Raw genomic sequence first — 10,633 nt, 5'->3', positions numbered from 1 at the left:
GAGGTCACCTGGGTTACACTGTTACGGCAGAGCTGGATTTGATGTGGAACCCAACAAGTGATGTTGCTGCTGTCAGAGGAAAACCTGAGCCCGTATTTATCAGGCGACGCAGAATCACTCCAAAGAGTCGCGCTGACAGTTTGACTTGGACTAAAAATAGTCCCGGCTCAGAGCCGGACATGAGAGCTAGTTATGAAGCTTCCTACACACACTTCCAACAAGGAGTAGACCTTCTCCTTTGAGAATGTATGACATTACGGTTTTACGACACTCTGAGCCACAAACTGAAATTAGAATGATGTCTTGTAGTTCATAGTTCATTCAACACAATGAAAGAGCTATATCTAGATAATTTGATGTAGAAAAATGAAAGAAAATACACATAAGGCTACATCAGAAACTAAGTACCTATATAGAGTAAAAGATATTGCCAAAACTGATAAATTAGTCTCAAAATAGCTACAACCAGTTGAGGTTGATCCAGCACTGTATCTTTCGCTCATTGTTAAGGCTGTATTCTATCTAGGCCCATCTATTTTTAATTATTAGTGAGCAGAGTTGTTTTCCAGCATAAAATAATAATGAATTTGCGATAGGCCTTTGTTTCTATTCACTTGATACTGTGAAACAGACCGAACACTGATATGAAAGAGGCCCAGAGTGAACTGGTGCAATTGGTGTGTGAAACAAAGTGTAAAATCTAATCTCCACCCTGTTACCATGGCAACCACCTGTAAAGATAACTACCTATTACTTGCCCCCCTCTTTTACAGAAAAACAAATAAATCACTGGTGAGAGAAGAGGAGAAATGAAAGACAGAGAAACACAGCTGGGGGTGCCAGGTTGGCAGCTTATCAGCCTCTGGTCACTGTTCAATACAAGACACGAGGCTGGAGAGAGACAAACTATAACGGGAGGACACATCTGATAGAGGAGCAACTGGCTCAATACTGATGTGATATGTTGCTGTAAGCATACACAGGGCAGACTGCTATATTACCAAAGAATATTATTCTGGCTACAGCTCAGGTGTGAGTTGGGTTTATTATCTTTAACATTACTACCCCTTTTACATGAATGTAAGGTAATCTATTACTACCTTTTTATGCTAAAGTGGAGCAACCTATTACTGGGGAATGTGATGGTGTGTACACAGGTCAAACTGCTATAAAACAATCTTTTACCAGAGTATACCACAGTAACTACAGCTTAGACAAGAAAAAAATGATTTTGTAAGATTAAGATTCGGGGCTCTATTTTTTGTGAATCAATGGCCCATGGCGCAAAGCACAAGTCAACAGCACACGGCACAAGGGGCGTGGCACAGGGCGAGGTGACAGATGTTTGATAATTTTGTGGCCAGAGGTGCACGGTACACCTGCAGTGCTGTTGGAATCAGGGTGGGATTAGGAGGAACACATTATCAGTAGGTGTGGTAGGGGCTGGCGTCAGTCATGATGACCAATCAAGTCACCTCTTTCCCTTCCCTGTAAATGCAGTGCGCTCTGTGCCACGGCGCTCTGACAATTTTGTGATGGAGAGAACAGTCCGGAGTGGATCCACTGTAAAAGCTTCTCCCAAGAGGAAACTGATGTCCTGGTGTGGGAGGTGCAGAATCAAATTAGCTGGGGAGGAGACAACACAGTTGGGCACCGTGTTGCTCTGGTCCAAGGAGAACCGTTGCCCAACGTAGTAAACGGTTCAATGATATCAGGCGAAGAGCCAAACAGAAGTTGGCGGCGAACTGCAGGGACAGTTTGGCTACAGGAGAGGAGCATCCACCAGCCAGTACATGACATCTATAGAGGATTGACCGCCTCCACAATCCACACTCCGTGTGTCATGGCGCATACTGACAGTTTGTCAGCCACTGCTGCATCGACGGAGCAAAGCCCCACCATGCGGCGTGATGAAAATAGTGGTGCCTTAGGTTTTTACAATAAGGATACAATGTATCCTTGTTGTAACCCTGTACCTGGTATAAGGGCCACAGCAGCAGGTGGTATGGAGATGGCAGTAGCCTGAACGGTAAAGAAGCAAGCTTTTGACAGAGAAGGTTGCCGTTTCAAATCTCCAGATCAGCTGGAAAATACTGGGTGAGCAAAATGAATTAGTTTATCGTCACCACTGGTGAACCCTAACACCCAGACAGCTCCTGCCTAATTGTTCCAGCGGAAATGCTCAGGTGTATAGAAACAGATACAGAGTTGCAAGACTTGCAAGAGCTGATGTCATCCGATCCATTTCCAGCCCATCACAGATTGTTTGATGGTGAACTTGCCTGTACCCAGGAGGAAGTGGTAGTAAGCAGCCAGACAGACAGAAGCTATCGATCAGAGCCACGGGTCAAATATCAAACACTGAATCATGGCTGGGAATTACCCTCCTTTTCTTCTTTTCTTCTTTTCTCCCTCCTTCCCTCCATTTTCAACACTCCCTCGATCCTCCTCTCTTTCATGTCTGTTATCTCAGATCAATAGGGACAGGGCAGGGCACAGAGCAAAGAAAACCCAGCGGCCATCAGTTTTTCCCAAATACACACACACGGTGCGGTGTGTGTTTATTTTATTTTTATGGTCTCTGTATTTCATATATGACAAAAACCCCGCCCCATCCTCCGATCCCATCTAACTCTTTGTCTCTCTCCCTCTCGTTCTTTCTGTTCAGAGTGTGTGATGAACAACAGAGCCACGCTCCCTAACACAGACCAACCTGACCACTTCAGCAGCAGACAGGCTTTCTCCACAGGTCTCCTTTATAATTTATAAATGATTTACTAAGTCTGTCATATGAAAGGAAAGGAGTGACTCTTCATCCAGACAGAGGAAGGAGGAGGGGTGGCGATCACCTTGAGACACCAGGACCGCGGTCTGATCAGATCAAGATGAAAGATAGAAAGGGAGAGAGGAGCGAGAGCGGGAGGAGGAGTGAGGTGACACTTTTTAATAAGGAAACAGAGGGAGGAAGAAATCGACTGAGGCAGTTTGATAAGGAGATAGCAGGAAGATGGAAGGTCAGATTCATTAAAAAGATACAAGGGTGTGTTTGATTTTCTTTGCTCCGAGCCATCAGCTCCCCAGAACTATTTCACTGTCAGTAGGTTGAGGCTTTAGTCCAGAGAGCGATCGCTAATACGCTGTCTCCTGCTGCCTGCCATCAGCGCTGGCACAGAGAGGGAGACTGGGAGAGAGAGGGAGACTGGTAGAGAGAGGGAGACTGGTAGAGAGGGAGACTGGTGGAGAGAGGGAGACTGGGAGAGAGGGAGACTGGTAGAGAGGGAGACTGGTGGAGAGAGGGAGACTGGTAGAGAGGGAGACTGGTAGAGAGGGAGACTGGTAGAGAGGGAGACTGGTAGAGAGAGGGAGACTGGTAGAGAGATGGAGAGTGATAGAGAGAGGGAGACTGGTAGAGAGATGGAGACTGGTAGAGAGAGGGAGACTGGTAGAGAGATGGAGACTGGTAGAGAGGGAGACTGGTGGAGAGAGGGAGACTGGTAGAGAGAGGGAGACTGGTAGAGAGGGAGACTGGTGGAGAGAGGGAGACTGGTAGAGAGAGGGAGACTAGTAGAGAGAGAGAGACTGATAGAGAGAGGGAGACTGTTGGAGAGAGGGAGACTGGTAGAGAGAGGGGAACTGAGACTGGCTCTGTAGGAAGACCAGACAGAACAGCAGCAAGTGGGCAGAATTATGATATTATAGGAATTAAGGATTAGGGATTGGATGTAGTCAATGGAAGGTCCTCATAAGGATAGACATACAAGAGTGTGTGTGTGTGTGTTAACAGGCATGTCAGCAGCTCTCCTGTGTGATGAAGGTTAAATCACATTCAAAACCACTTCATTATGAGACAGAAGACAGAGAGAATGGAGGAGAGGAGAGGAGAGGAGAGGAGAGGAGAGGAGAGGAGAGGAGAGGAGAGGAGAGGACAGGACATACTACAAATTTCCAGTGGGCACTCATCATACTGTTGGGCACTTTGGATAACATCCCCCACCAAATGGCATGTGTTAGGAGAGGATCGGAAGCGGGGGAGGAGAAAGAGAAGTGCGGAGAAGAGGACAGCAAGAGAACATAATCCGTCCTCCTGTGTGCTCTTTGTGTGGCTGTCAGACACTGGTGCCAGGAAAAATTTAATTTAGCCAGGGGATTTAGCCCATTCAGCCGCTGACAATTCCCTTTGCTTTGTCAGTGTCTCGCTGCCATGGTAGCTGTGCGAGAACGGCGGGGTTAAAGAATCGCATTCACCGTAACTTGCACTGATTTAGTATGTCAAATAACACACAGGTACACCTGTGCATGCACACACACACACTTCCAAAAAAGTTCTATCAAGAGGCTTTTGTGGTCTTATGAGTTCATATCAGATGAATGGACAACTTGGAGGGGTTTGATATGGAAAGAGATTAACGGCAGCAGAGATTGTATTGAATTGCATAAATTTGAATGTAAAGAGTAAATTCAAAAGCTGAATTTGTAAGGCACCGTTTTGAATTGAATGCAATGCCTTGAAATCCAATGTGATTATTACTGAATGTAACTTTTGACAATAATTTCAATTGTATCCAAGTTAATTTTCAGTTTTTATTTCCTGAGTGTCGACTGGAAGGCAGCAGCCTCCTTCAAGGCTGCCAGCAGTGGGCTAACGCTCTTCACTTAACCAACCACAAGCCATGTGGCGCCGTGCCTCGCTCATCTCCTCAGCCAATTACCAAGCCTTGTTCTCCCTACTTGGTGAAAGAGTTGCAAATCTTGTTATTTTTTTATGTTACTGAATGAATTGTGTTGGGAACATCATATCAATGTGTTGGGGAAATCATAATTTTTTAATTAATTTATTCAACAAATGCATTTTTTACATTCAACAGTTCAATATGAGCATTAGAAATTCACGTTTCTACAATTCAAACACAATCTCTGCTAGCACTAATCTCTTTCCATAGTTTGAGCCATGCTCACACCTTTAGCAGTAATTACATTTCAGCTAACAGCGGCTGAGGCACTGAATTACTCAGAGAGCAGAAAACAACTATGACTCGGTGAGTAGGCAGAGAGGATGAGGACAGCTAATACAAATAGAACAAATGTTCATCTCAATTCATTTATGTGTTTAGAAATGAATAATTCCATTCATTGCTCATTGTACCGGCTGAAAATCCAGGTGAAAAACAGGCTTAATCTATTTTTCACTCAATTTGCAATAATTTGACAGAGAACACATATTGTCTATATTTAGATAAACAAACAAAATCACCGAACCGGCAACGAAAACACAGTTGATAACCTGTTTTCCTTGGTATCAACGTGATCCTTTGTGGATTTTCTGCACACATTAGGTTTAAATGTACATTATAAGTAATTTATAAAAAATGTAATTCATAAAAATAAAGATTACATCACAATTCACTTATATAAAATTCACTTATGCCAAATGTAATTGAGGTGCAACTTTGAATACATTTTTCTCAGTTTCACTAGTCAAACAGGTGCTGACTTCTGGCTCTGTAAGGTAGAATACTGTAGAAAAGACACTCAGGTGACCCACCAGTCAAAAGCAAAGGAATGGGTTCAACTTCAGCTGCAGTATCCCACGATGCATCTGTCCCTACCTTCTACAGACCAGGTAGATAGGAAAAGGGGCAGGAAAATGAGGGAAGGTGGAAAAACAAGGTGGCACTCTAACCTGAGATATCCTGACTCTGCAAAATGATGGAAGCCGGAGACAGAAAATAAATGAGCGAAAGGTAGAGACGGGAGAATGAAGAGACAGAAAGAAGGCGGCGGGTGGGCGGGATAAGACTGACAAACACACAGTGACATGTTCACTTCACACCCACAAACACTGGGCGAGAAATAAGGGCTATCAGCAGGTTTGAGGCAGAGATACTCAAACTGCGTGATAGGCATCCACTCTGCCTTGTCAAATGGAGAGAACGAAGCCAATGTGCCCCCTGCGCTCCATATAAACACTCTACTGCAATACACACTTCATAATCTACAAACTATCACTCAAAACAGAAGTGAGGGAGAAGCAGAGACAAGGCGGAGGAGGAGAGAGATTAAAGAGAGAATGGAAGGATAGAGCCTCACCTATAAGCCTTGTTCTTTACCTTCTCTGTATTTATATTATAGGGACAGATGGATGAAATGACCGTGGGAAAACTAGAGATAATAATTTATATGAAATAATATGAAAATATGAGTTCGGTGACATTTCCAAAGCAGGAGATAGTGGTGTGCATGCAGATGATCGACAACCTGGGGAGTTTGACTCATTTGTCTGATGCTTGAGGCTGGAAATTTATTTTAAACAGCAAATAGCGGTGCAATGGTGATATTAATATTGCTCAGATTTTCATCTATCAGCATACTCAAAAGTGTCTTCCCAATATGGGGATTACTTTTGCTCAATTCAAACAAGTTTAGTTTACTGCGGCTTTAATGAGTTTAGTCTGTCCTGATGTCAACTCACCATGACACACTTGTTCCTCATCTGGCCTCCAGGTTTAGATGCGTACACACACACACACACACACACACACACACACACACACACACACACACACTGTACTTTTCCTCTCTGTCTTTTTCTCATCCAACTTTCCCCTTTCAGTAAACACAGAGGAGTGATAACACACACCAAAACTGCTGCAATGTCTTGACTGTTACCATAGGAACACAATCTGAGACACACACACACACTGTGTTTTAATCACCTGCTGCCATCTCAATCTGTTTATCGTTTAGTGCTGCTGATCATATGACAGATTCTATCAGTTTGGGAGACTACACACTCACACACACACACACACACACACACACACACACACACACACACACACATGCACACACACTTTCCCCCTCTGGGTGCACACGATGTTTGGACTAGCCATCTTACTGACGTCTGGGGACAGGCTGTACTGAAAAGTACATTGATATTCAAGGGAAGAAGATAGGGCAGGAGAGAGAATGAGACAGAGAGAAAGAGTGTGTGTGTGTGTGAGAGAGAGAGAGAGAGAGAGAGAGAGAGAGAGAGAGAGTGTGTATGTTGGGTCATTTGATGGAAACAGAAAACCCAGAGAGAGAGTCAAAGCAGAGAGCCAAACAGTGGAAAGCAGCGTAATGCTGTTGACAGAGTCCTAGATCTGGAAATAGATCTTTTACAATCTTCACACACACTCATCCACTCTTTCACTCCCAGAGCCAAACTCTCAGCTGAACCATCCAACAAAGATGGAGAGGAATCAGTCAGGCAGCAGTCAAGTTGGTGAAAGATTCTCCGTTACAGCATCGCTCTGTTCCCTCCATCATTCAGCCTTAAACTAATGAAGGGAGAGAATGAGATAAAGAGAGAGCTTTCATTAATTAGCAGGCAATTTCCCTTTGTATTAAATGTGTCTGATGAACTTCGGGCTCCATATAAATGCTTTCTAATCAAAGAGTGATTAGGAAAGTCCTATTGGGGCACAGTGTGTGTGTGTGTGTGTGTGTGTGTGTGTGTGTGTGTGTGTGTGTTTCTGGTAAACACAGCCCAATATTCAATATTCCACCTCTGTCTACTTCTGCCACAATAAAGTGAATTCATGTCAAGTTTTCTGATAATGACTTAAGGATACATAGATAGATAGATAGATAGATAGATAGAGTAGATCGATTTTCATCTATCTTCAACTTATAACTGCATACCAATTTCTCCTCCCATCTCGCTTCTCACACACACACATGCACGCACGCACGCACGCACGCACGCACGCACGCACGCACACACACACACACACACACACACACACACACACACACACACGCACACACACACACACACACACACACAGTAAAATTCTTCCCACTACTTCCCCATCTGGGAGACAGGAAGCCTGTAACCATAACAATCCATCCTTTCTGTGCTGCCTTTCTTTAGATTGCATTTCTCCTCCAGAATCTCTCCATCCATCCTATTTTCATGACAAACAATGAGACACACACACTCACTCCATCACTGCTCCCTATAGCTGCCAGAGAAAGGAAGGAACGAAGGGGGTAGAGAGGAAGGGAGAGAAAGAAAAATCATGAGGCGGGGGAGAGTTGACAGAGAAGGGATGGAAACTACTTGAATCACAGGGGAAATTGAAGGATTACCAGTGAAAGTGTGTTTGTATGTGTGTGGTGTAGTGTGTCTAAGTGTGTCTAGTCTTAAGTGGCATGTTTCTGAGGTATCCACCAGAACCCTAAACCGGCTAAAATACACATAACCTTCACTCCCTCTCTGCTTCCATCCACCCATCCTGAAAGAGAGACTGGCTAACAGTTTGGCTATAACTAGCTGATATATTTACTGTTTGACAAGCTGACAGATGCAGCAGTGGACAGAGAGACAAAGAAGATTAACTATATAACAGACTGACTGATTAACAAGTACAACTTCTATCCAAAGATGCAGTCATATATGTAGCCAAAACCTCCTTGATGAAGCCAGAAGGATAAGCAGCCAGAGAGCTAGCTACTCACCAGTCTATCTAAACCAAAAGCTACTCACCAGTCTATCTCCAGTCTATCTATTTAAACAGATAGCTACTCACCAGTCTATCTAAACCGAAAGCTACTCACCAGTCAATCTCCAGTCTATCTATTTAAACAGATAGCTACTCACCAGTCTATCTAAACCGAAAGCTACTCACCAGTCTATCTCCAGTCTATCTATTTAAACAGATAGCTACTCACCAGTCTATCTAAACAGAGAGCTAGCTACTCACCAGTCTATCTCCAGTCTATCTATTTAAACAGATAGCTACTCACCAGTCTATCTAAACAGAGAGCTAACTGCTCACCAGTCGAAACAGAGAGCTAGTTACTCACCAGTCTATCTATGTAAACAGAAAGCTACTCACCAGCATATCTATTTAAACAGAAAGCTACTCACCAGTCTATCTATTTAAACAAAAAGCTACTCACCAGTCTATATATCTAAACAGAAAGCTACTCACCAGTCTATCTATTTAAACAGAAAGCTACTCACCAGTCTATCTATTTAAACAAAAAGCTACTCACCATATATCTAAACAGAGAGCTAGCTACTCACCAACTTATCTATTTAAACAGAAGGCTACTCATGAGTCTATATATTTAAGCAGAGAGGTAGTTACTCACCAGTCTATACATCTAAACAGAGAGCTAGCTACTCACCAGTCTATATATCTAAACAGAGGTAGTTACTCACCAGTCTATCTATCTAAACAGAGGTAGTTACTCACCAGTCTATCTATCTAAACAGAGGTAGTTACTCACCAGTCTATATATCTAAACAGAGGTAGTTACTCACCAGTCTATCTATCTAAACAGAGGTAGTTACTCACCAGTCTATATATCTAAACAGAGAGCTAGATACTCACCAGTCTTCTCAGTCTTGTGTGGAGGTTTGTTGGGTTCCTGACCAGGCAAACAGGGACACGGTCCTTCACATTTCACTGAGGTCACTTTCCCAGACAGACAGCCCTGGAACTCCAGCTTACACTGTAAAAAAATACGCATAACACACATAAAGATTCATGGGAAATAGAGTCTTTATTTCACAGACTTGAGTGCTGGAACTCCAGGAAAAGACTATGGCACAGACAATGAGGAATCATGGATGATGGAGACTTTACTTCCTGGATATACCGGTATGTAATAGTAGTAGTAACTACAACCGAACAAAAACTTTTGAAAATTTAAGTTTCTTTGTCGAGCTAGATGAGTGAAGGATTTGCTGAGGCAGGATTGGTCATTTGTCTTCGATGATGAACAGATGTGTCCATTAGGCAGCGAGAGTAGACACACCATTAGATACGCAGATGCCCAATGACATTCTATCATTCAGAGAAATACAAACTCAACACAGTACAAAAAGCTACATGAACTACTTCAGAATGTAATTCAACAGTATCACTCTCATTTCAAATAATTGGGGTAAGAAATTGTTTGGACTGGTTGAGAAAACAAAATCCAATCACAAAATCCCTCCAAGAGAAATAATAAAAACTTAAATGGGTTATGTAAATTCTGTCTGTGAGGGGCTGGGGACAAGTGTCGCCAGTGTGAGACCATGACTGTGCATAAACACACACACACACACACACCTCTTACCAAAATGGGCTTAGCTTTCTCCCGCTGACACTTTCATTTCCCACATTCTAATTTAAATCCATCATTTCCTCCCTGTCACCTCTTTGATAGCGCTGCTAATGTTGCTTAATGGAATTTGTTGACAAAGGAACAGCGCTCTGTCCTGTTCTCCACATATTGAATTAGCTGTGTGGGGAGGGAGGCAGAGAGAGAGAAAGCCCAGGAGATAGATGAGCTCCCCCAGCTTCTACCCAGTCGCTGTCGGCACACTGAGAAGCTCCCACAATCTCTCTGGGTCTGTCGCTCTCTCTCTCTGGGGGTTAATATGATTTTAATGAAACACTGTTTTAACACCGGTTTGTTTCTTGGTGCACAAAGAGAGAAGTGAATGAGGGCTCTGTTTTTGTGAATCAATGACGCATGGAGCAAAGTGCAGTCAGTGCTATGTTTGGTATTTTCGTGACCAGAGGTGCGTGGTGCAGTTGGAAACGAGGTGAGATTAGGAGGCATAAATTATCAGTAGGTGTGGTAGGGACTG

The 10,633-nt window shown here is 43.4% G+C and overlaps 1 protein-coding gene across 1 annotated transcript in view; it reads right to left on the bottom strand.

The window, feature by feature from the left end:
- LOC139918934 (testican-1) overlaps positions 1 to 10,633 on the bottom strand; it is a 91,085-nt gene that overhangs the window by 7,320 nt on the left and 73,132 nt on the right. The window contains exon 7 of the mRNA XM_071908482.2: positions 9,384 to 9,504. Within this exon, the coding sequence (XP_071764583.2) occupies positions 9,384 to 9,504 (121 nt within the window). The remainder of the gene's footprint in view (positions 1 to 9,383; positions 9,505 to 10,633) is intronic.

This window comes from Centroberyx gerrardi, chromosome 16 (genome assembly GCF_048128805.1).
Source record: "Centroberyx gerrardi isolate f3 chromosome 16, fCenGer3.hap1.cur.20231027, whole genome shotgun sequence".
NCBI classification, from domain to species: domain Eukaryota; kingdom Metazoa; phylum Chordata; class Actinopteri; order Beryciformes; family Berycidae; genus Centroberyx; species Centroberyx gerrardi.
This window is presented reverse-complemented; position numbering and strand designations above follow the sequence as displayed.